The sequence below is a fragment of the Bombina bombina genome, chromosome 11 (assembly GCF_027579735.1).
Source record: "Bombina bombina isolate aBomBom1 chromosome 11, aBomBom1.pri, whole genome shotgun sequence".
In the NCBI taxonomy this organism is placed as follows: domain Eukaryota; kingdom Metazoa; phylum Chordata; class Amphibia; order Anura; family Bombinatoridae; genus Bombina; species Bombina bombina.
In genome coordinates this window covers 163,734,070-163,760,204 of record NC_069509.1, presented here as the reverse complement: position 1 = coordinate 163,760,204, position 26,135 = coordinate 163,734,070, and the positions used below count along the sequence as shown (strand labels likewise).

Sequence of the window (26,135 nt, the reverse complement as noted above, 5' to 3'; positions counted from 1 at the left end):
TCGGACGTCATGTCCTTTAAATTTAAGCTTGAACACCTTTGCCTGTTACTTCGGGAGGTTTTAGCGACTCTGGATGATTGTGACCCTATTGTAATATCACCAGAGAAATTGTGTAAGATAGACAAATATCTAGAGGTACCTGCTTACACTGATGTTTTTCCGGTTGCTAAAAGAATTTTGGAAATTATACAGAAGGAATGGGACAGACCGGGTATACCGTTCTCTCCTCCTCCTAATTTCAAGAAAATGTATCCCATATCAGACACCATTCGGGACTCTTGGCAGACTGTCCCTAAGGTGGAGGGAGCTATATCTACCCTGGCTAAGCGTACAACTATTCCTATTGAGTTGTGCTTTCAAAGACCCTATGGATAAGAAGTTATTTATTCATCAGGGTTTCCTTTTACAACCGACTGCTTGCATTGTTCCAGTTACTACTGCAGCAGCTTTTTGGTTTGATGCTCTAGAAGAGTCTCTGAAGGTTGAGACCCCTTTAGAGGACATTGTAGATAGAATTAGGGCTCTCAAGCTAGCTAATTCTTTTATTACAGATGCCGCCTTTCAAATTGCTAAGTTGGCGGGGAAAAATGCAGGATTTGCCATTTTAGCGCGTAGAGCGTTATGGTCAAAATCGTGGTCCGCTGATGTGTCATCTAAATCAAAGCTCTTAGCTATTCCTTTCAAGGGTAAGACCCTATTCGGGCCTGAGTTAAAGGAAATAATTTCTGACATTACTGGAGGTAAAGGTCACACTCTACCTCAGGATAAGTCTGTTAAGATGAGGGGTAAACAAAATAATTTTCGTTCCTTTAGAAATTTTAAAGGAGGTTCCTCTTCCTCCACAAAGCAGGAAGGGAATTTTGCTCAGGCCAAGTCCGTCTGGAGACCCAACCAGGCTTGGAACAAGGGTAAGCAACCCAAGAAGACCGTTGCTGCTACAAAGACAGCATGAAGGGACGGCCCCCGATCCGGGTCCGGATCTAATAGGGGGCAGACTTTCTTTCTTTACCCAGGCTTGGGTAAGAGATGTTCAGGACCCCTGGACACTGGAAATCGTGACCAACGGGTATCAATTGGAATTCAAAAATGTTCTCCCAAGAGGGAGATTTCTTCTCTCACAGTTGTCTGTAAACCAGAGAAAAAGAGAGGCGTTCTTACGTTGTGTGAAAGACCTCTCTACTATGGGAGTAATTCGTCCCGTTCCAAGATTAGAACAGGGACAGGGATTTTACTCAAATTTTTTCGTGGTTCCCAAAAAAGAGGGAACGTTCAGACCTATTTTAGACCTCAAGAGTCTAAACAAGTTTCTCAGAGTTCCATCCTTCAAGATGGAGTCCATCCGAACAATTTTACCAATGATCCAGGAGGGTCAATATATGACTACCGTGGACTTGAAGGATGCATACCTTCATATTCCTATCCACAAGGATCATCATCAGTTCCTAAGGTTTGCCTTCCTGGACAAACATTTTCAGTTCGTGGCTCTTCCCTTCAGGTTGGCCACAGCACCCAGGATCTTCACGAAGGTTCTAGGGTCCCTTCTGGCGGTTCTCAGACCGCAGGGCATAGCAGTGGCGCCATATCTGGACGATATTTTGATTCAGGCATCAACGTATCATCTGACAAAATCTCATACAGACACAGTGTTGTCCTTTCTGAGAACTCACGGATGGAAGGTGAACCTAGAAAAAAAGTTCACTGATTCCACGGACAAAGGTTACCTTCTTGATAGATTCTGTAGACATGAAAATATTTCTGACGGAGGTCAGAAAGTCAAAAATTCTAAATACATGCCGAGCCCTTCAGTCCAATCCTCGGCCATCAGTGGCTCAGTGTATGGAGGTAATTGGATTGATGGTGGCGGCAATGGACATCATTCCGTTTGCTCGTTTTCATCTCAGACCACTGCAACTGTGCATGCTTGGACAGTGGAATGGGGACTATGCAAATTTTATCTCCTCCGATAAATCTGGATCAAGAGACCAGAGACTCTCTTCTTTGGTGGTTGTCACCGGATCATCTGTCCCAGGGGATGTGTTACCGCAGACCCTTGTGGGTGATGGTGACAACGGACGCCAGCCTACTGGGCTGGGGTGCAGTCTGGAATTCCCTGAAGGCTCAGGGTGTATGGACTCAGGTGGAGTCTCTACTTCCAATCAATATTCTGGAATTGAGAGCCATATTCAATGCCCTTCAGGCATGGCCTCAGTTGGCTTCGGCCAAATTCATCAGATTCCAGTCGGACAACATCACGACTGTGGCTTACATCAATCATCAGGGGGTAACAAGGAGTTCCTTAGCGATAACAGAAGTATCCAAGATAACTCGGTGGGCGGAGGTCCACTCTTGTTATCTGTCAGCAATCTACATCCCAGGAGTAGACAACTGGGAAGCAGATTTTTTAAGCCGACAGGCTTTTCATCCGGGGGAGTGGGAACTCCATCCGGAGGTATTTGCCTCACTGATTCTCCGATGGGGCAGACCGGAATTGGATCTGATGGCATCTCGTCAGAATGCCAAGCTTCCAAGATACGGATCCAGGTCGAGGGATCCTCAGGCCGAACTTATAGATGCCTTGGCAGTGCCTTGGTCGTTCAGCCTAGCTTATGTGTTTCCACTGTTTCCTCTCCTTCCCCGCGTAATTGCTCGGATCAGACAGGAGAGAGCTTCAGTAATTCTGATCGCGCCTGCGTGGCCACGTAGGACTTGATATGCGGATCTAGTGGATATGTCCTCTCTGCCACCGTGGAAACTTCCATTGAGACAGGACCTTCTCATTCAAGGACCTTTCTAACATCCAAATCTAATTTCTCTGCAGCTGACTGCTTGGAGATTGAACGCTTGATTTTATCTAAGCGGGGATTCTCCGATTCGGTCATCGATACTTTGATCCAGGCACATAAGCCTGTCACTAGAAAGATCTATCATAAGATATGACGTAAATATCTTTTGTGGTGTGAATCCAAGGGCTACTCATGGAGTAAAGTTAGGATTTCCAGGATTTTCTCCAAGAAGGATTAGAGAAAGGGTCATCAGTAAGTTCCTTAAAGGGACAGATTTCTGCTTTGTCAATTATGCTTCACAAACGTTTGGCAGATGTTCCAGATGTTCAGTCTTTTTGTCAGGCTCTATCCAGAATTAAGCCTGTCTTTAGACCAATTTCTCCACCCTGGAGTTTGAATTTAGTTCTTAGTGTTCTTCAAGGAGTTCCGTTTGAACCCATGCATTCTATAGATATTAAATTGTTATATTGGAAAGTTTTGTTTTTGGTTACTATTTCTTCTGCTCGTTTCTGAGCTTTCAGCGTTACAATGTGATTCGCCTTATCTGATCTTTCATTCTGATAAGGTGGTTTTACGTACCAAACCTGGATTTCTTCCTAAGGTTGTTTCAAATAAGAATATTAATCAGGAAATTGTTGTTCCTTCCTTGTGTCCTAATCCTTCTTCTAAGAAGGAACGTCTGTTACATAACTTGGACGTGGTTCGTGCCTTGAAGTTTTACTTACAAGCGACCAAGGACTTCCGTATATCATCTTCTCTATTCATTGTTTATTCTGGAAAGTGTAGGGGTCAAAAAGCTACGGCTACCTCTCTTTCTTTTTGGCTGAAGAGCATCATCCGCCTGGCATACGAGACTGCTGGACAGCAGCCTCCTGAAAAAATTACGGCTCATTCTACTAGAGCTGTGGCTTCCACATGGGCTTTTAAAAACGATGGGCTTTTAAAAACGATGCTTCTGTTGAACAGATTTGTAAGGCTGCGACTTGGTCCTCCCTTCATACTTTTTCCAAATTTTATACTTTTGCTTCTTCTGAGGCTGTTTTGGGGAGAAAGGTTCTTCAGGCAGTGGTGCCTTCTGTTTAGGTATCTGTCTTGTCCCTCCCATTCATCCGTGTCCTGTAGCTTTGGTATTGTATCCCACAAGTAAGGATGAATCCGTGGACTCGTCATATCTTGTAAAAGAAAAGGAAATTTATGCTTACCTGATAAATTTATTTCTTTTACGATATGACGAGTCCACGGCCCGCCCTGTCTGGTTTTAAGACAGATTATGTTATTTTATATTTTTCAACTTCATTCACCTCTGCACCTTTTTAGCTTCTCCTTTCTCTTCCTAAAACCTTCGGTCGAATGACTGGGGGTGGAGGGAAGGGAGGAGCTATATATACAGCTCTGCTGTGGTGCTCTTTGCCACTTCCTGTAGGCAGGAGGATAATATCCCACAAGTAAGGATGAATCCGTGGACTTGTCATATCGTAAAATAAATACATTTATCAGGTAAGCATAAATTTCCTTTTTTTTATAAGTTCTAAAATTGGTGCTGTATTTTACCAAAACCCCTGTCAAAGCTATGCATGGGGGTCATGGGTGTACTCAGGGGGTCTTGCAGAAAACAACCTGGAGGGTTTTCTTGCAATAACTTACAACAAGCTCTCCTAAATCATAATCAAAAAGCAATGTGTGTGTAAAAATGAAAAATTACCACCATACACTTTTTCCATTTTTTTTTTGGCTAAAACGGTTGCATCAAAGCGCTCCATATACAACACCTTGGGTTTTCAACATTTCTATTATATATACACTTTCATGGCAATAAATTAAACTGGGGTATGCAATAGTCCCCAAACTAAAGATAGGCCTATCAGAAGAAATACTCTCACTTACAATTGTATGACTTGTAATTTAAGTTGAAACTGAAGCTTCCCAAAATCCTGGCAAACCTATGCATGGGGGCATGGGTGTACTCAGGAGGTCTTTCACAAAACAGCCTGGAGTGTTTTCTTGCAATAACTTACAACAGGCTCTCCTAAATCACAGTCAAAAATCAATGTGTGTGTAAATATAAAAAAATGCCACCACATACTTTCTCCAATTATTTTGGCTAAAACAGGTGCATCAAAGACATCAAAACACTCCGTATACAATACATTGGGGTGTCAACTTTTCAAATATATGCACGTTCATGGCAAGCAAATAAAATGGGGTATGTAAAAATGCCCCCAAAAAGAAGAAAGGCAAAGAAGATATGTTGACTGTGAAAAAAAATCACAAACACATGTCAGAAGTTTGGCATTGCACTCCCCAAACAAGCCAACAAACCTATGCATAGGTGGTGTCACTGTACTCAGGAGATGTTGCTGAACACATATTGTTGTGTTCTTTGGCAGTAACACATAACCGGAACAGAAAATCCATGCCTAAAGTACGTGTGTGTGAAATATAACACAAAAAATTACTACCCAAAAGTTTGACAAAGACCGGTGCATGGAAAGTGTTAAAATACCAGCATTTCAAATACCCTAGGGTGTCTACTTTTCAAAAATATTTGATGGGGGTAAATTACATTGTCTGGCTTCAAAAATGTCCCAAATAGGACATGGGTGCATGATGACCTGATGTGAAAATTCCAAGTTGGAAAACTGCAATGCGCCCCCTAAAAACAAGGCCTTTTAGCCCCCAGAGAACCCAACACACCTATACATGGGTGGTATCACTGTACTCAGGAGATGTTGCTGACCACATATTAAAGTGTTCTTTGGCAGTAACCCTTAAAGTTCTCAGTTCATGTATTCTTAAATTGCTATTTGTGCCAAAAAATTACCACTTTTTTTCTTCTTCAAACTATGGCATAGATTGGTGGTAAAATGGTTGCATGAAAAGTCAAAATACCCCAAGTTTAATACCGTAGGTTGTGTTCTTTTAAAAAATATATACATGTGAAGGGTTATTCAGGGATTCCGGACAGATATCAGTGTTACAATGTAACTATCGCTAATTAAAAAAAAAAAAAAAAAATAGTTTGGAAATAGCAAAGTGCTACTTGTACTTATTGCTCTATAACTTGCAAAGAACATGTAAACATTGGGTATTTCTAAACTCAGGACAACATTTAGAAACTATTTAGCAGGTTTTTTTTTTGTAGTTGTCGATGTGTAACAGATTTTGGTGGTCGAATTTATTTTAGCTTTTTCAATATTTTCACCATATTTTATAAAAAAAATTACAGTAAATTAAGATATGATGAAAATAATGGTATCTTTAGAAAGTCCATTTAATGGCGAGAAAAACGGTATATAATATGTGTGGGTACAGTAAATGAGTAAGGAGTAAGAGAAAAATTACAGCTAAGCACAATCACTGCAGAAATGTAAAAACAGCCCTGGCCTTATAACCCCTTAATGACCACAGCACTTTTCCATTTTCTGTCCGTTTGGGACCAAGGCTATTTTTACAATTTTGCGGTGTTTGTGTTTAGCTGTAATTTTCCTCTTGCTCATTTACTGTACCCTCACATATTATATACCGTTTTTCTCGCCATTAAATGGACTTTCTAAAGATACCATTATTTTTATCATATCTTATAATTTACTATAAAAATGTTTTATAAAATATGAGGAAAAAATGGAAAAAAAAACCACACTTTTTCTAACTTTGACCCCCAAAATCTGTTACACATCTACAACTACCAAAAAACACCCATGCTAAATAGTTTCTAAATTGTGTCCTGAGCGTAGAAATACCCAATGTTTACATGTTCTTTGCTTTTTTTTGCAAGTTACAGGGCAATAAATACAAGTAGCACTTTGCTATTTCCAAACCACTTTTTTTCAAAATTAGCGCTAGTTACATTGGGACATTGATATCTTTCAGGAATCCCTGAATATCCCTTGACATGTATATATATATTTTTTTTAGAAGACCTCCCAAAGTATTGATCTAGGCCCATTTTTGTATATTTCATGCCACCATTTCACCGCCAAATGCGATCAAATAAAAAAAATCGTTCACTTTTTCAAAATTTTTTCACAAACTTTAGGTTTCTCACGAAAATTATTTACAAACAACTTGTGCAATTATGGCATAAATGGTTGTAAATGCTTCTCTGGGATCCCCTTTGTTCAGAAATAGCAGACATATATATGGCTTTGGCATTGCTTTTTGGTAATTAGAAGGCCGCTAAATTCCACTATGCACCACACGTGTATTATGCCCAGCAGTGAAGGGGTTCATTAGGGAGCATGTAGGGAGCTTTTTGAGGTAATTTTTGCTGTAGTGTAGTAGACAACCCCAAGCATTGATCTAAGCCCATTTTGGTATATTTCATGCCACCATTTCACTGCCAAATGCTATCAAATAAAAAAAACTTTAATTTTTTCACATTTTTAGGTTTCTCACTGAAATTATTTACAAACAGCTTCTGCAATTATGGCACGAATGGTTGTAAATGCTTCTCTGGGATCCCCTTTGTTCAAAAATAGCAGACATATATGGCTTTGGCGTTACTTTTTGGTAATTAGAAGGCCGCTAAATGCCACTGCGCATCACACGTGTACTATGGATAGCAGTGAAAGGGTTAATTAGGTAGCTTGTAGGGAGCTTGCAGGGTTAATTTTGGCTTTAGTGTAGGGATCAGCCTCCCACCTGACACATCACACCCCCTGATCCCTCCCAAACAGCTCTCTTCCCTCCCCTACCCCACAATTGTCCCAGCCATCTTAAGCACTGGCAGAAAGTCTGCCAGTACTAAAATAAAAGGTATAATTTTTTAATCATATTTACATATGCTGCTGTGTAGGATCCCTCCTTAACCCCCAACCTCTCCCTGACCCCCCCCCCCCCCTTAAACAACTCTGTAACTCTCCTTCTCTACCTTATTGGAAGCCATCTTGGGTACTGGCAGCTGTCTGTTTTTTTGCTTTTTCTGTAGTGAAGAACCCTTAAATCTCATTTATTGCCAATTCCCACCCCCTTTCTCCCACTTCGTAGCAATACATTTTTCTGTAGTGTAGCGGTTCCCACCCGCTCCCGTCCCGTTCACGCGCCTGCCGCCCCCCGTGCACACGCGCATTTCCGTGCGCGCCCCCGGCGATCCCGCCCCCTCTTCTTACCAGAAGCCATCGATGGCCGCCCACCCGTCTGCCTCCCACATCGGCTCCCACCTACCAACGATTGCGGCCATCGATGTCCAGTGCACAGAGGGCCACAGAGTGGCTCTCTCTGCATCGGATGGCCAAGGATGGTTATTTCAGGATTCCTTGATATTGAGGCATCACTGCAATAACCAGAAAGCGTCTGAAAGCGATCTCAGGATCGCTTTCACCGCTTTCCAAGAACGACGATGTGCAGGGTACGTCCTCGGTCGTTAACTGTATTTTTTTGGAGGCCATACCCTGCACGTCATCGGTCGTTAAGGGGTTAACGTTGAGATTTTTTTTTTTTTTAAATGGTCTGGTCACTAAGGTGTTAATATTGTCCTCTGTTAGGATATTTGAATTAGATTAAATTCTAGCTGAATATGAGTAGCTAAATCTTGCATGATGTTGTACAGTATTACTCATTGTTCTGCATATGTTTTGTTCTTTAGTATCTCTTCCCTTTGCCCATCTAAAAACCTTGTAAGTACTGTTTCAGTGCTACAAATGCTATTTATTGAATTTAGTTATTTTATCTTTTTGTTTTTGTTTTAGTAATTGTTTCTGCTGAATTTGCATAATATATTTGATTTTCTTTTAATTGCTAAAACAGCATAGAGATTGTAATGTATACTTTATTGTATAACAGTTTAATGTAAGTATACTAAGAAAGGCCCATGAAGTTCAAAATATTTCCGCCCAGCCTTTCCTTTAATGATCACAATAAGACCTTTTCAGGAAACATGATTCTCAAGGGGTATGTTCCTTTGCTGCAAAACAATGCAATATTTTGACTGCAAAAACAGTTTTTATTTTGTATTCAGATCTTTTGCAATGCAGTGACAATATAAAATATATATATATATATATTTGTATGTATAGCTATCTATCTATCATATATATATATATATATATATATATATATATATATATATATATGTGTGTGTGTGTATGTATATGTGTGTATGTATATATATATATATATATATATCTATATATATCCTTTCCAGCTCTCACTCCTTACGAGTAGAAAAAATGCTGCACTCACCGGTCTTGTAGTAAAATGTTTCTTTAATGCATACAAATGACAAAGTCCATCACATAAATACCCCAGACGTTTCGGTGCGCCTCTGGCACCTTTCTCAATGGGCCTGCTTCCAATCCTCTGACAAACAATCTAACTACCCGCCACCCTTATCCCTCTATTTAAACCCCTAAGCGTGCTCTTCACTTCCGGTATCGCCAGACCGGAGCGGGTGTGTTGCATCACTACCGCCGACAAGGCAATGCAGGGGGACAGCCGCATGGCTAATTAAACTATCCCCGCCTCCTGTGATGAATAGGCGCAACGTCACAGCAGCGTGTAGTAGTGGGCACATAACACCGCATCAGGCTGGTGATCGCAATTAGCAAATAGTGTCAAAAAACAAACCACCAATATAGTGAGAAATATAATATTAAAAACGGCTAGACTTGGCACTAACTTAGCTGTGCTACTGGAGGAGTATATGCACAAATTCTTAATTATAATATCCTCATAATTTCTTATGTTTATATAGGTGAATTATCAGTTAGAATAAATGTAATCCCCAAGCATATTTAACAGCTATGGTGAATAGTGAAAGGTCTAGATTTAATTAATAAAAGTAGACCTATTATATACAGACCCACTATCAAAATTAATCATTGTTAGGGGTCAATGAAACCACAAATCCCTCTTCAAATCTCTCAAGGTATGGCGAAACTTATTTTGTTTTGGAAACACACTCACATAGAGACCTCGGTTCCCTAGAGACTGCTACCCCTTCAGAGAGGAAAAAAAATGTGTCCATAGGGCAAAAATAATGTCCATATGACCAAAAATAATGGTAAACATCCAGACGTAGACCTAGACTGATGAATCATAGCCAAGTCCAGTTAAATAAACACATTATAATCAAGTTGGGCATTAAGTCCTCTAGGAGTGACAGTGTCCAAGCGATATATCCAGGAAGCTTCAACCTGCAATAACTTAGTGTGTCTATCTCCACCCCTCTTCATAGGTGGTACATGGTCAATGACCATTGTTCTTAGGCTTGCAGCGGTGTGCCCTGCCTGCCTAAAATGTCTGGCGACAGGTTGATCCGATTCCTTCTTCTCAATCGCAGTTCTTATTGCGTGGCGATGATTCGCCATCCTCTCCCGGAACGTGGTGGAGGTCTTTCCAACATACACTAAAGAACATGGGCATGTCAGGATATATATCACAAAGCTGCTGGTGCAGGTCAATCTGTGATAAATTTTGTATTTCTTTCCTGTGCGAGGATGGTGAAATATAGATCCCGTGAGCATGCTGTTGCATGTGGTACAGTCGCCACATTTAAAGCATCCAGGTTTCCTAGTAGTATCCATCCAAGTGCCTTTTTTGTAGCACTGTGTGGGGTCATTGTGGACCAAAATGTCCTTCAAAGTAGAAGATTTTTTGTAAACCAACCGTGGTGGTTTTGTTGAAGCGAAGGGGAGAGACTTGTCCGTCCTCACTATCTCCCGCACTATTTTCCCGCACTGATTTCTCAAGTGCTTGATGTAAGGGGGTAAATGTAGTGATCAGGTTGATTTCTTTGTATATATTTATATGTTTAGCTATCTATATATACTGTGTGTATATGTGTATATATATATATATATAATATATTTGTATGTATAGCTAGCTATCTATATATATGTATATTATATATTGGTGATGACAATTAGTACTCTGGACAAGAGGCACACAACCTTTTAATCTCCTCATATACGCCTGGCCAAAAGAATCTCCTGAGAACCCGTTCTTGATTTTTTTCCACCCTCTGGTGTCCCCCCTAAGAGGTGTGAGTAGGAAAAATGAACAGGTCCTTTTCTGCCACACTCAAAGCAGATTATAGTTTTTCCACCAAAGCGATCCTATTTCACTGTAGTGCGGTCTCTAGAGTCTGTTCTGTGCAAAGGCACTCCCATTCCAGACTCCACTTCAGGCTCATCCTTTCAGGGTCTTGGCCTCAGAATCAAAGCAAACGCCTTAAGGGAAGACTTTTCAAAGTCTTCCTTTGTAGACAGATATCGTTCTACTTGACCTACCATGCTATCATAAGTTGTGGGGTTTCCTTGACTGACCCATTCACGTAGACCATGGGGAAGCTCTCTCAAAAATCTGTCTAGCACCAGGGTCTCCACGATTTGTGCAGGACTTTGACTCTGGTTTGAGCCATTTTCGGGCCAGATGAATTAGATTGAACATCTGTGATCTGGGAGCCTTTCCTTCATTAAATCACCATTTATAGAAGCTCTGAGCTCTTACAGTCGCTGTCACCCCCAACCGGGCAGAATTTCAGCTTTTAATTTTGGGTAATCTGCAGCAGCCTCCTCTTCCAGGTCGTAATCAGCTTTTTGTGCTTCTTCAAGGAGGAAACAAGGAATTATACCGGCCCACTGCTCTGGAGGCCAAGCTTCACGGGTGGCCATTTGTTTAAAAGGTAGGTCTCCACATCATCACCTGGAGTCATTTTCTGCAGACAGCTGCTTGCCTGTATCCTGCTTACCCCTCCAGCTTGCGCATATACCCTTTGGGTACTAAGGCGTTCCAGGATCTCTTTCTGTTTTTCGCTTAAAGCTCCAATTTATACTAGCTAGGAGCCTGTTAGTTTCCTGTTGGGCTGCTACAGAAGCTGCAGCTTGCCTGTTAGTCTCCTGCTGCAGAGAAGTAGCCTGTAGCAGGGCCTTTACAATATACTCCATTTTTTATTATTATTTTTTTGTGAGTTCCGTACCTTTTTTAAAGCTCTTGTGTCAGTTAAGCCGGTGCGACACCAATCCCACTTCTGACACCATTTGTGGAAAGGACACTGCAATACGGTCAGGCAACTGTATGAAACTTTTCTTTAATAAAAGTAAAACAGTCTTTTTCCAGAGTCAGGGTATACTTCCCCTTTAAATAAAAAATGCTTTTCAGCAGCAACAGAAAATACAAAACAAAAAGGCCTACTCCTGTTAGGAGACTGACTAACGGTAGTCTCCCTAACTACTAGTACCGGTCCAGCTACTCTGGCCCAAGTGAAAAACAAACATTCACAGCTTTTACAAAACAAAACAGTTTTATCACCAGACCTTTAACGGGATAGTAAACACCAAAAATGTTATCGTTTAAAAAGAAAGATGATCCCTTTATTTACCATTCCCCAGTTTTGCATAACCAACCCTCTTTTGACAGACTTGCATTTCAGGCAATTAGTGCTGACTCTTAAATAACTTCACGTGCATGAGCACAGTGTTATCTACAGTATAAAAAACACATGAACTAACGCCCTCTAGCTGTGAAAAACTGTCAAATGCATTTAGATGAGGCTGCCTTCAAGGGCTTAGAAATTAACATATGAGCCTATACCTAGGTTTAGCTTTCAACTAAGAATAACAAGAGAACAAAGCAAATTTGATGATAAAAGTACATTAGAAAGTTGTTTAAAATGAAATGCCCTATCTGAATCATGAAAGTTTAATTTAGACTTTACTATCCTTTTAACTTTCATGCAGACAGGTCATTTACAGGTCTCCACATGCACCATCCCAGTGCAGCCTGATACTGAGACCCCTACCTGCTTTCTCAGAGCTGTTATATAGCCCTGGGCCTAATTAACAAGGAACTGGTGTACTAGCTAACAGAAAAACATTAACCTCTTAACAACCGGGATATATTGCTCTTTGTAACCTCTGACTGATATACACATGGTCCTGTACCCTGTCACTATATATATAATATATATATATATATATATATATCCTCTCCAAGAACACAGGCACTCACTGGTCTTTATAAAAGATAATCCTTTATTCAATCCATTAAAACGATAATAATACCATGACGTTTCGGCACAACATTGTGCCTTTATCAAATGTATCAAAAATATTAAAAGCTTCATACCAAACTTACCCCAAATCACCACTTAAATACTGCTGGAGTATGGCACCTGCCGTCAACTCATCGTGTGTAAAGTCGGCGTCTGACGTCATCAGGGAGCGCTAAGCTGTGCGCCCTGTGAGATCGTGATGCCGATGTTGTCATAGCAACATATAAACTATACACGGTTACCCGGCGGCAATGCAATAAACCAACAGCTATATTTGCTAATCGAGTGTGTCGCCGATTACATGTGTTAGCGGAAATCCCTATACATATAGCAATGGAACAAAATACAGCTGATCACCAAACTATTGGATACTGAACAATATCTGTGTCGGCGCAACACTCCCAGCAAATATTACTAAAAACAATGTGCATAAAAAATGTGTTGAAATATATTAAAAAAGGTGCATCTAAATAACATTGTATCTATATCATAGTAAGTCAAAAAATATCACAATAGCTTTTAGTGTCATAGAGACGAAAAACTACCTACATCTACATGTAGTATGTACTATTAGCTGACAGTCATGCCCACTAGTATTATGGTAGAAACATAGGAACAATATGTGAGATATAATTATATGTCCATTTACTGAAACCCATATGCTACATCAGATTAGATCTGTGTACTCATATTATGTGACCAGGACAGGATTTATCTAGTAGAAGGGACTAAAGTCTAGCGATGTATTGAGGCCATATGGAGCGATGGTATTTAACCTGTAGATCCACTTGGTTTCACATTGTAGTAACAGGTTCCCCCTGTCACCTCCCCTTGGGAGTGGGGGTATATGATCTATAAGCATTGTGCGTAAACTGGAAACCGCATGCTTATGTTGGATGCAATGCCTGGCTACTGGTTGTTCTGATTCTCCAGTACGTAGGGCCTCACGTATTGCACACCGTAGATTTGCCATACGTTCGCGGAAGGTTGTTACTGTTTTGCCGATATATACCCTGGAACATGGGCAAATGATCATGTATATTACATATATGCTGGTGCAGGTGAGGCGATGTCTGATGTCAAATCTTCTGTTGTTATGAGGATGTTGGAACGAGTTGCCCCTAAGCATACCATTGCAGGTCACACATCCATAGCAGGGAAAACAGCCCATTTTCGTGGGTTTAAGCCAAGTATCCTTCTTGTAGTTCTTTATTGGATCTGACTTAACCAATATATCCCTTAGATTATTTGCTCTACGGTATGCTATTCTGGGGGCGGTCACCATCCCAAAAGGTAGTGTGGGATCACTGCCTACCACAGGCCAATGTTTCCGAACCGCATCAGCAAGGTGTCTCGAATCAGATGTGTATGTAGTTACCATATTGATCCGATTAGGGTCTGATTTAATTGTCCCTTGTTTATTTTCCAGATTAGTGGGATCCATAAGATCATTACGTGCCTTCTTGACCATATCCCTGGTGTAGCCTCTCTCCACTAGTTTCATGTCCATTTCCTCCAGTTGTTGGTGTAGCATAGGCGTCTCGCTATTGTTCCTAATGACACGAGTGAGTTGGGAGGTGACAATCCCTTTCTTTTGATGCAGAGGGTGAAAACTCCTTGCATCCAACAAGGAATTGCGGTCAGTAGGCTTGGTATAAAGGGAAGTACCAAACCGAGTGATACCCTCTGCATCAACTTTAAAGATGTTAAGATCCAAAAAGTGTACAGATACTGTACTGTAATCCAACTTAAACCTAATAGGACAAGCCATGGTATTCAAATGTGACACCCACTCAAGTAATGCTGGCTCACCACCTCTCCACACCAAGAACACATCGTCGATGTAGCGTGTGTAATACATGATGTTGCTGTTATCATGTGGCCGCATCAAAGTGCGTTCATACCACGCCATGTAGAGATTAGCATAAGTGGGTGCCACATTTGAACCCATGGCTGTACCTGAAATTTGCAGAAAATATTCATTTTCGAATTTAAAATAATTCATCTCAAGGCAATGTTTTAACATGTCACAAAGGAACTCTATGGGTGGACCATTGTATAGCTCATTGCCCGTCACCATGGACCTGACAGCCTCCACACCCTCAAGATGAGGTATAACTGTGTAAAGGCTGTCCACGTCCATGGTGACAAGCATATCGTCAACATTTAGACCAACATATTCCTTTAGAACACAAATCATCTCTGGGGAGTCCTTAAGGTAAGAATCAGTGTGTTTAACAACCTGCTGGAGGTGCGAGTCAATATATATGGCCAAACTGGACAGAATAGAACCCCTGGCAGACACAATCGGTCTGCCAGGTTGATTAAGCAAGGTTTTGTGTACCTTTGGCAATAGATATAGCACCGGAACCTTTGGATAATCCGTAATGAGAAATGACTGCTCCTGTTCACTGAGTATGCCAGCCTCAAAACTGTAGAAATCTGTCAATGACCCTTTTATAGGCTGATGTGGGGTTACCAGATAGTTTCTTGTACGTTTGGTTATCCCTCAGCTGTCTAAGTGCCTCTTTCCTGTATTCTGTGTAGTCTAGAATGACAACAGATCCTCCCTTATCCGCAGGGCGGATAATGATGGATGTGTCATTCTTCAAGTCAGTAAGTGCTTGGGCCTCGGCCTTACTCAAGTTAGAATATATCTTTTTTTGAGGTATTTGTTTGATGTCATGGCTGAGAGCTCTTGTATACCCTCTAATAGAATTATGTGTGTTTGCAGGTTCAAAAGTAGATTTTTTCTTGAATGGGGTGGGGACATATGTGTCATTTCTGAAGTGATCTCTTAATTTTAACTGTCTCTGTAATTTATGTATATCTACCAGCATATCAAAAGAATCAGTTTTGGGAGTCGGTATGAATGATAGCCCCCGATTCAACAGGGATGTTTCCGCTTCATTCAATTGTCTATTGCTAAGATTAAATATAATGTCTACTTTTTCTTTGCTAATTGTTTTTTTGTGGCCCCCCCCTTCTGATTTTTCTTCCCTCACCTCTCTTTTTGTGTTGGGAATGGTGGGTGGTTTCGCTGCCGAGCGTGTCCCCACTCCTAAAAAAGTGGAATTGGGATGTTGGCTATCATTAGTGTTATTCTGGTTAGAGGTAATACCCTCTGTACCTGAGGAATCTCCCCCACTACTGTCAACTATGCTTAGTGTGTTTCTAGGGCGCAGATTGCGTCGCCGTCTATTTTGTGTAGTGTCATCCTTGCCATGTAACCACTTGTATACACGCTTTTCCCTGTAATCAATTTCAACACTGTTAAGTTTCTTATTTTTAAAGGCAATAAGGTCACTACGGTATTTGTTAACTATACCCTCCAGTTTGGTAACCCATTCTTGGCTCTTATCCTCCAGCAAAATGTGCATACTGTTTTGTTTAATGATATCAGTTTCAATTTTAATTTTGTTCTCTAGTCTAGTGACCTCCTCTATCACCAACAACATCAAATCATAGGAACATTTGTTTAACACAGAGCACCACCTTCTACAAAATTCGACATTGTTACGACCTAGTGTGGGTATATTTTTCACCCTAAATCCCCTAGGGATATATTTTTTCCTATGATACCCTGACAGAAAAACTGCATGTAAATGATAATCAATTTGTTTCCTCCTTAGGTTTAACAATTTGTGATAAATGTTAATGGGAGTGTCACCTCCCAACTCACTCATCTCGTCACTTATTCTGATTCTCTCTGCATCATCATCTGTAAACACCAATGGCTCTGTATTAAAATCTTCATCATGGTACAGGTTGTCAAACTGTGCTGACTCAGCCATCTTCAACAGGAATTTAACAGTTAGTGTGCAAATAACAAATATGCAAGACTGTAAGCCGGTAGTATTGAGTCACATATGAAAAAACATCAAACAATGTATATCCGATGCACCTCAATTCATAAACTTTAAAACCAGGTAAAGAGTAGAAATGAAGTTTCCAATATCAAGTTAGCATATCCATACAGCAATTATAATGCAACATCCACAGTTCATGTGTATATATAAGATCGGAGTGCTTATCCCAAAATGCAAAAGCAAAATACAGTCCAGATAGAGGACAGCACAATCTTACGCCAATTCGACTGCCAAGGTGCACTGCAAGCCAATTCGTATCCTCTCCAAGAACACAGGCACTCACTGGTCTTTATAAAAGATAATCCTTTATTCAATCCATTAAAACGATAATAATACCATGACGTTTCGGCACAACATTGTGCCTTTATCAAATGTATGAAAAATATTAAAAGCTTCATACCAAACTTACCCCAAATCACCACTTAAATACTGCTGGAGTATGGCACCTGCCGTCAACTCATCGTGTGTAAAGTCGGCGTCTGACGTCATCAGGGAGCGCTAAGCTGTGCGCCCTGTGAGATCGTGATGCCGATGTTGTCATAGCAACATATAAACTATACACGGTTACCCGGCGGCAATGCAATAAACCAACAGCTATATTTGCTAATCGAGTGTGTCGCCGATTACATGTGTTAGCGGAAATCCCCATACATATAGCAATGGAACAAAATACAGCTGATCACCAAACTATTGGATACTGAACAATATCTGTGTCGGCGCAACACTCCCAGCAAATATTACTAAAAACAATGTGCATAAACAAAACAGTATGCACATTTTGCTGGAGGATAAGAGCCAAGAATGGGTTACCAAACTGGAGGGTATAGTTAACAAATACCGTAGTGACCTTATTGCCTTTAAAAATAAGAAACTTAACAGTGTTGAAATTGATTACAGGGAAAAGCGTGTATACAAGTGGTTACATGGCAAGGATGACACTACACAAAATAGACGGCGACGCAATCTGCGCCCTAGAAACACACTAAGCATAGTTGACAGTAGTGGGGGAGATTCCTCAGGTACGGAGGGTATTACCTCTAACCAGAGTAACACTAATGATAGCCAACATCCCAATTCCACTTTTTTAGGAGTGGGGACACGCTCGGCAGCGAAACCACCCACCATTCCCAACACAAAAAGAGAGGTGAGGGAAGAAAAATCAGAAGGGGGGGGCCACAAAAAAACAATTAGCAAAGAAAAAGTAGACATTATATTTAATCTTAGCAATAGACAATTGAATGAAGCGGAAACATCCCTGTTGAATCGGGGGCTATCATTCATACCGACTCCCAAAACTGATTCTTTTGATATGCTGGTAGATATACATAAATTACAGAGACAGTTAAAATTAAGAGATCACTTCAGAAATGACACATATGTCCCTACCCCATTCAAGAAAAAATCTACTTTTGAACCTGCAAACACACATAATTCTATTAGAGGGTATACAAGAGCTCTCAGCCATGACATCAAACAAATACCTCAAAAAAAGATATATTCTAACTTGAGTAAGGCCGAGGCCCAAGCACTTACTGACTTGAAGAATGACACATCCATCATTATCCGCCCTGCGGATAAGGGAGGATCTGTTGTCATTCTAGACTACACAGAATACAGGAAAGAGGCACTTAGACAGCTGAGGGATAACCAAACGTACAAGAAACTATCTGGTAACCCCACATCAGCCTATAAAAGGGTCATTGACAGATTTCTACAGGAGGGTTTTGAGGCTGGCATACTCAGTGAACAGGAGCAGTCATTTCTCATTACGGATTATCCAAAGGTTCCGGTGCTATATCTATTGCCAAAGGTACACAAAACCTTGCTTAATCCACCTGGCAGACCGATTGTGTCTGCCAGGGGTTCTATTCTGTCCAGTTTGGCCATATATATTGACTCGCACCTCCAGCAGGTTGTTAAACACACTGATTCTTACCTTAAGGACTCCCCAGAGATGATTTGTGTTCTAAAGGAATATGTTGGTCTAAATGTTGACGATATGCTTGTCACCATGGACGTGGACAGCCTTTACACAGTTATACCTCATCTTGAGGGTGTGGAGGCTGTCAGGTCCATGGTGACGGGCAATGAGCTATACAATGGTCCACCCATAGAGTTCCTTTGTGAAATGTTAAAACATTGCCTTGAGATGAATTATTTTAAATTCGAAAATGAATATTTTCTGCAAATTTCAGGTACAGCCATGGGTTCAAATGTGGCACCCACTTATGCTAATCTCTACATGGCGTGGTATGAACGCACTTTGATGCGGCCACATGATAACAGCAACATCATGTATTACACACGCTACATCGACGATGTGTTCTTGGTGTGGAGAGGTGGTGAGCCAGCATTACTTGAGTGGGTGTCACATTTGAATACCATGGCTTGTCCTATTAGGTTTAAGTTGGATTACAGTACAGTATCTGTACACTTTTTGGATCTTAACATCTTTAAAGTTGATGCAGAGGGTATCACTCGGTTTGGTACTTCCCTTTATACCAAGCCTACTGACCGCAATTCCTTGTTGGATGCAAGGAGTTTTCACCCTCTGCATCAAAAGAAAGGGATTGTCACCTCCCAACTCACTCGTGTCATTAGGAACAATAGCGAGACGCCTATGCTACACCAACAACTGGAGGAAATGGACATGAAACTAGTGGAGAGAGGCTACACCAGGGATATGGTCAAGAAGGCACGTAATGATCTTATGAATCCCACTAATCTGGAAAATAAACAAGGGACAATTAAATCAGACCCTAATCGGATCAATATGGTAACTACATACACATCTGATTCGAGACACCTTGCTGATGCGGTTCGGAAACATTGGCCTGTGGTAGGCAGTGATCCCACACTACCTTTTGGGATGGTGACCGCCCCCAGAATAGCATACCGTAGAGCAAATAATCTAAGGGATATATTGGTTAAGTCAGATCCAATAAAGAACTACAAGAAGGATACTTGGCTTAAACCCACGAAAATGGGCTGTTTTCCCTGCTATGGATGTGTGACCTGCAATGGTATGCTTAGGGGCAACTCGTTCCAACATCCTCATAACAACAGAAGATTTGACATCAGACATCGCCTCACCTGCACCAGCATATATGTAATATACATGATCATTTGCCCATGTTCCAGGGTATATATCGGCAAAACAGTAACAACCTTCCGCGAACGTATGGCAAATCACCGGTGTGCAATACGTGAGGCCCTACGTACTGGAGAATCAGAACAACCAGTAGCCAGGCATTGCATCCAACATAAGCATGCGGTTTCCAGTTTACGCACAATGCTTATAGATCATATACCCCCACTCCCAAGGGGAGGTGACAGGGGGAACCTGTTACTACAATGTGAAACCAAGTGGATCTACAGGTTAAATACCATCGCTCCATATGGCCTCAATACATCGCTAGACTTTAGTCCCTTCTACTAGATAAATCCTGTCCTGGTCACATAATATGAGTACACAGATCTAATCTGATGTAGCATATGGGTTTCAGTAAATGGACATATAATTATATCTCACATATTGTTCCTATGTTTCTACCATAATACTAGTGGGCATGACTGTCAGCTAATAGTACATACTACATGTAGATTTAGGTAGTTTTTCGTCTCTATGACACTAAAAGCTATTGTGATATTTTTTGACTTACTATGATATAGATACAATGTTATTTAGATGCACCTTTTTTAATATATTTCAACACATTTTTTATGCACATTGTTTTTAGTAATATTTGCTGGGAGTGTTGCGCCGACACAGATATTGTTCAGTATCCAATAGTTTGGTGATCAGCTGTATTTTGTTCCATTGCTATATGTATGGGGATTTCCGCTAACACATGTAATCGGCGACACACTCGATTAGCAAATATAGCTGTTGGTTTATTGCATTGCCGCCGGGTAACCGTGTATAGTTTATATGTTGCTATGACAACATCGGCATCACGATCTCACAGGGCGCACAGCTTAGCGCTCCCTGATGACGTCAGACGCCGACTTTACACACGATGAGTTGACGGCAGGTGCCATACTCCAGCAGTATTTAAGTGGTGATTTGGGGTAAGTTTGGTATGAAGCTTTTAATATTTTTGATACATTTGATAAAGGCACAATGTTGTGCCGAAACGTCATGGTATTATTATCGTTTTAATGGATTGAATAAAGGATTATCTTTTATAAAGACCAGTGAGTGCCTGTGTTCTTGGAGAGGATACGAATTGGCTTGCAGTGCACCTTGGCAGTCGAATTGGCGTAAGATTGTGCTGTCCTCTATCTGGACTATATATATATATATATATATATATATAAAAAGAAAGGGGCAGGGTGGCGCAGACAGCTCAAACTAAAAATATATAATAAATAAATATATAAAATTTATACAGTTTATAGTAAAATATTATAGCAATGCATAGTTAAAAATAACATAAAATAAATAAATAATATAATGCAGTATGTTACAAATGTCCATAAGCAATATCAAAAATCCTAAACGATCAGAGGTAATCAGGAGCACATCAAATGTAGAGGATAGAGTCTTCAGGTTTTAATCCCCTATTAGATGTGCACTTACTTGAATGAACCTCAATCCCATGAGGTAAGAATGTAGCACTTTCAAAACAGAATGAGGCACTCCCTGTAGAAAAGATAGAATCATCCACTGGATCTCCCAGAATGCAGACTTCTGTATCTTGGAATATGGATAGTAGAATCCTCCAAAGGTCCTCGTGCTCTCTTTAGTAAGTAGTAAAGATGATTTCGTTCTGGCTTCTGAAATTTCTCAAAGGGTCACAGATAGTGGTGGTATTCACGGGCTAGTATGCCAAATACTCAGTTTGTTGTTTTTTGGCAACCTTGAGGAAATCCTGGGGTCTTATATAAACAGCAGTTTGGTAAGACTGTGTAAAGCTTACCAAACTGCTGTTTATATAAGACCCCAGGATTTCCTCAAGGTTGCCAAAAAACAACAAACTGAGTATTTGGCATACTAGCCCGTGAATACCACCACTATCTGTGACCCTTTGAGAAATTTCAGAAGCCAGAACGAAATCATCTTTACTACTTACTAAAGAGAGCACGAGGACCTTTGGAGGATTCTACTATCCATATTCCAAGATACAGAAGTCTGCATTCTGGGAGATCCAGTGGATGATTCTATCTTTTCTACAGGGAGTGCCTCATTCTGTTTTGAAAGTGCTACATTCTTACCTCATGGGATTGAGGTTCATTCAAGTAAGTGCACATCTAATAGGGGATTAAAACCTGAAGACTCTATCCTCTACATTTGATGTGCTCCTGATTACCTCTGATCGTTTAGGATTTTTGATATTGCTTATGGACATTTGTAACATACTGCATTATATTATTTATTTATTTTATGTTATTTTTAACTATGCATTGCTATAATATTTTACTATAAACTGTATAAATTTTATATATTTATTTATTATATATTTTTAGTTTGAGCTGTCTGCGCCACCCTGCCCCTTTCTTTTTATGTCCCTTTTTGAGGAGTGATAGGTCTCCTCTATTCTTTTTGGGTTTTGGCAGCTGGATACTACCTACTGAAAATATATATACCTCTATGAGGTGCTGGGTATAGAGTATATACCTTGTGGCATTGCTTTATTTGACAGTGAGCGCCTGGGAGTGATTCAGTGGATTCTTTCTACTGGTTCATTTATCTTTTGTCTCTATATATATATATATATATATATATATATATATATATATATATATATACAGAATGTTGATTATATAACTTTATGTCAGTATATGCTCTATGTAAAGCTATATATTTCCCCTGTCTGTTCTCCTACACTGGACACTGTCTGCCTGTTACCTAAGCCCCCCTCATGATTTTTACGACAGTACGACACCTCCTCCTCTCCCTGCACTTTCTGTCTTCTTAGCTATTCTGTGTTTTAAGATATAATCGAACTGATCAGTATTGCTTCAGACTTGATAAAGGAAGGAACTCTTCCGAAAGCTTGTAAACTTATAAATGTATAGTTAGTCCAATAAAAAAAGTATCATTGCTCAATGCAATACTCTTGTTATTTTGATATCTAAATCTCTGGACTAACACGGCTACTCCAATCAACGTATATATATATATATATATTTTTTTTTTTTTTAACTTTTATTTATAGCCAACAAAGGGTACAGTAATATACAACGTATCAACAACATACCTCGCAGGGCATGACATGAGAGCGTAGGCAGGAAATTGACGAAACAAGAAAATGTAACCATGTCCATTGTCAGATATATAAAAAAATATAAAATATAAGAGTCACAAATGTAATGAAGATGCCGGGAGTTTTCCTCGGACTGAATAACAGTCCAGGGTAATAGTATGTACCACAATGTTGGGATTTTATTATTTTATGTACTAACCTAAACTAACTATAATTAAACTAAACAAATATTACAAATTATAAAACATAAAAAACAAACAAAAAACAAACAAACAAACATAAACCCTAAAAGGCAAGCAAAATGAAATGATATATTATAGCCAGTTTTATAGAAAGGTGATTCTGGGACTGAGTATGTATGGCCGGCTGTGTACATATTTTCAAATCCTAAAACAAATTGAGCCTGTGGCTTTGAATGATAATGAGAGTCTGATGTAAAGTAATTAATCCTAATATACTCAATGCAGGTACAGAATCTAGCAGAATACTTGTTGTCGCAGGGGAATAGAATAGTCAATAGTTAATAATTAATAATTGGCCCTTTAACCTTCATCTAAACCAAATATCTGCATCTCAGGCATCTACCTACTGTGAGGGAGAAGGGGTTAAGACATAAAGCCAGTGTGCTGGGCCCAGGAAGTAGAGAGTTAACTCTATATACAAAATTGAATCTCAAATAACCTTAGGTAGTGCAGAGGCAATAGTCATTAATCTAGCTATCTGGTACCTATGGTCACAGACTAGTCTCCACTAACATATAATCTAAGGCAACCTAATGTGACAGCTGTAATTACTATCCCCCTGTTCAAGTACAAAAAAAAAAACAAAAAAAAAAAACACATCAGATAAAAAGTCAAGCATATTAAACAATGTGAGAATATCATAGCATATCTTTAACTTGTTGTGCATTAACATAGAATAAGTAACTGTATATAAAGATATACCTAGCTGGCATATAATGAAAGTGGAGCCGGTAGGGCTGCCTTAAAGTAACTATAAATTAGCAGACATATGAGACCTTCTGAAATAACACAGAGCTCTTAGTAAGAGGAGACGGATATTATCTAAGCCACATAACTCAATGCTAGTTAAAAGTGTGTATATTCCTAAGGTCACAGGATTGATGCATTACCAGTCATTTTGTTCATCCCCGTAACTCCTAAATCAGTGATATATTATAGCGAGCGTTATACTTGACACAGCAGTCTGCAAGAATCCTAGGGAGGTACAAAAATGCCATAAATTGCTATCTGCCATTGTGAAAGAAAAACTGTTTCGCTGGCTAGATAATTACAGCCCCAGTGTTGTCAAGGTAGTGTTATCAGGAACAGATTCGTGTGCAGCAGTTCATGAACTGCAGTTGTTTCTGTGAAAGAAAAAGGAAAACTCATACACAAGCTACAAATTAAGGACATAAATAAATGCGATGCAGTAAAAGTATTTTATGGACTAGGGCTGTGGGTTTTCCCTGTAGTACTGGCATCTTCGAGGATATTCCTAACACTGCCCTGAGATATAAAGTTTGAACTATATAACGGGTCATCTTTCAGAGGGGTAACTTGGGCAGCTGAATTGACCCGTATTGGTATATATCTTGTCAGTCAACCAATGCCCTTTATTCTGTGGATGGCTAGTATTATGTCCTCCATATGTTCCAGGCTTATTCCACAGAATGATCCATTGCCCCGTAGTAGACTTTGGCAACATGCCTTCTCCGGTAACTTTTGAGCGCACAAGTGCGTGTCAGAGTTATATTGCAGGAAAGGTGTAGTGCCTGTTGCCACGATATTCTGTAGTGACACTGCATCCCCTGTGTCCCTGTTGATTTTATCCACTCTTTCTTGTGATTTATAGTAGGGGTTTTGTATGTTCAGTAACTCACTGTCCGGTGAGAAAGGGCCATACAGTTGTGACCATGTCTGTCGCCACTGCGATTTCTCCATCTGCTCCGGCTGATGTATCTCTGTGACCGCATCAACTTTATCACCACGGCCCCCGTCTAGTGCAGTAACCAGAGAAAGCCCGTGTACTATGACATGCTGCCTCAGATTCAGGCGTGCGGGTGATATCTCAATCTTCGGTGTTACCTCCTCCCCACTATGTGAGGGAACTGAGGTTGTGAGGCTGTTGTCTGTCCCCCCGGCCTGGGATATAGAAGTAGTTATTATCAAAGACTGTGAGGTAGATCCATGCCGACTAGGTACAAATTTCTTGAGGCGGGAAGATTGTTCCGGTGTCCTCACTATTGTGTATAGATCCGCGCAGGACAATAGTAGTCTGTCCAACTTGGGCAAAAACATGGCCTTTATTTCGGCAAGGATGTAATTGTTGGCTCCTGTGTCCTCACCAATATACGATTCCATTGCAGGGAGGAGGATGATAATATGCGGGTACAAAACTATTTACAACGTGGCAACAGAGCACACGCCACGGCGCCAGGTGGCCTTCGTAGTCTTATGCTGCGACCGGGGGCTAGGGCTGATGGAGCGCCCTACACAATGAAAGTATCGACTGGCGATGACCAGAGCAGGGTCTCCCAGTAAGATATATGCTGTGGGGGTCTGGATGGACTCTAAATATTCCTGAAAAGGCCACTTATTTGGCCGATGGTAGCAGAGCTCTTGTAGCTTGCTTCCATCCAGAAGTCCCGCCCACCGGAAGTCCTTCATATATATATATTTTTATTATAATTTTTTTTCCTTTATTGAAGGGCACTCTCGGATCTTTTATTAAAACACAAACTTTGTTTCATATTCCATATAAAGTTGATGTTTTAGCTTGATATTTGTCAAGACAAATTTTTTCTTCATTCAGATATTATTAGCTCCTCCATTACGTCCTCCCGTGGAAAGCGCAGGTTTCATGGACTTTAATGTCCCTTTAACAGTAGCTTTTTATTTAATTGCCATTCTCAGAGGCCATTTCTGCTGCTATATTGCTAAATGTTTTGAGTATGATACACTGAGCATGTGCTGACCTTTTATCTTACAGACAGACTTGGAAGAAGAAAAAATACGTTTAAGAAAAGCGAAACGGACCAGAGGAGAAGCAGTCACAATCTACAGCGTGCGGATCCTTTTAAATATAATTGTAATCGCTATTTTGGGAAGCTGCTTTTATGGAATTTTCTGGGCTACTGTTTATTCACAGGAAAATAGCAATATAGTAAGTGGCAAGATACAAAACCCAGTTGGATTTCTTTAGCTTGATATCAGTTGTTTTAATATATCCGGATATAAAACAAGCCTTGGGGAATTCCTTCCCATTCTATACAATACAGGAT

At 40.3% G+C, this 26,135-nt stretch overlaps 1 protein-coding gene across 2 annotated transcripts in view; it reads left to right on the top strand.

The window, feature by feature from the left end:
* Positions 1 to 26,135, top strand: part of TMC7 (transmembrane channel like 7) — a 184,928-nt gene that overhangs the window by 82,358 nt on the left and 76,435 nt on the right. Inside the window, exon 8 of one of the 2 annotated variants that reach the window (XM_053694930.1) lies at positions 25,844 to 26,017. The exons of the other annotated variant lie outside the window; for it this stretch is intronic. Coding sequence (XP_053550905.1) covers positions 25,844 to 26,017 — 174 coding nt within the window. The remainder of the gene's footprint in view (positions 1 to 25,843; positions 26,018 to 26,135) is intronic. 2 annotated transcript variants of the gene reach the window in all.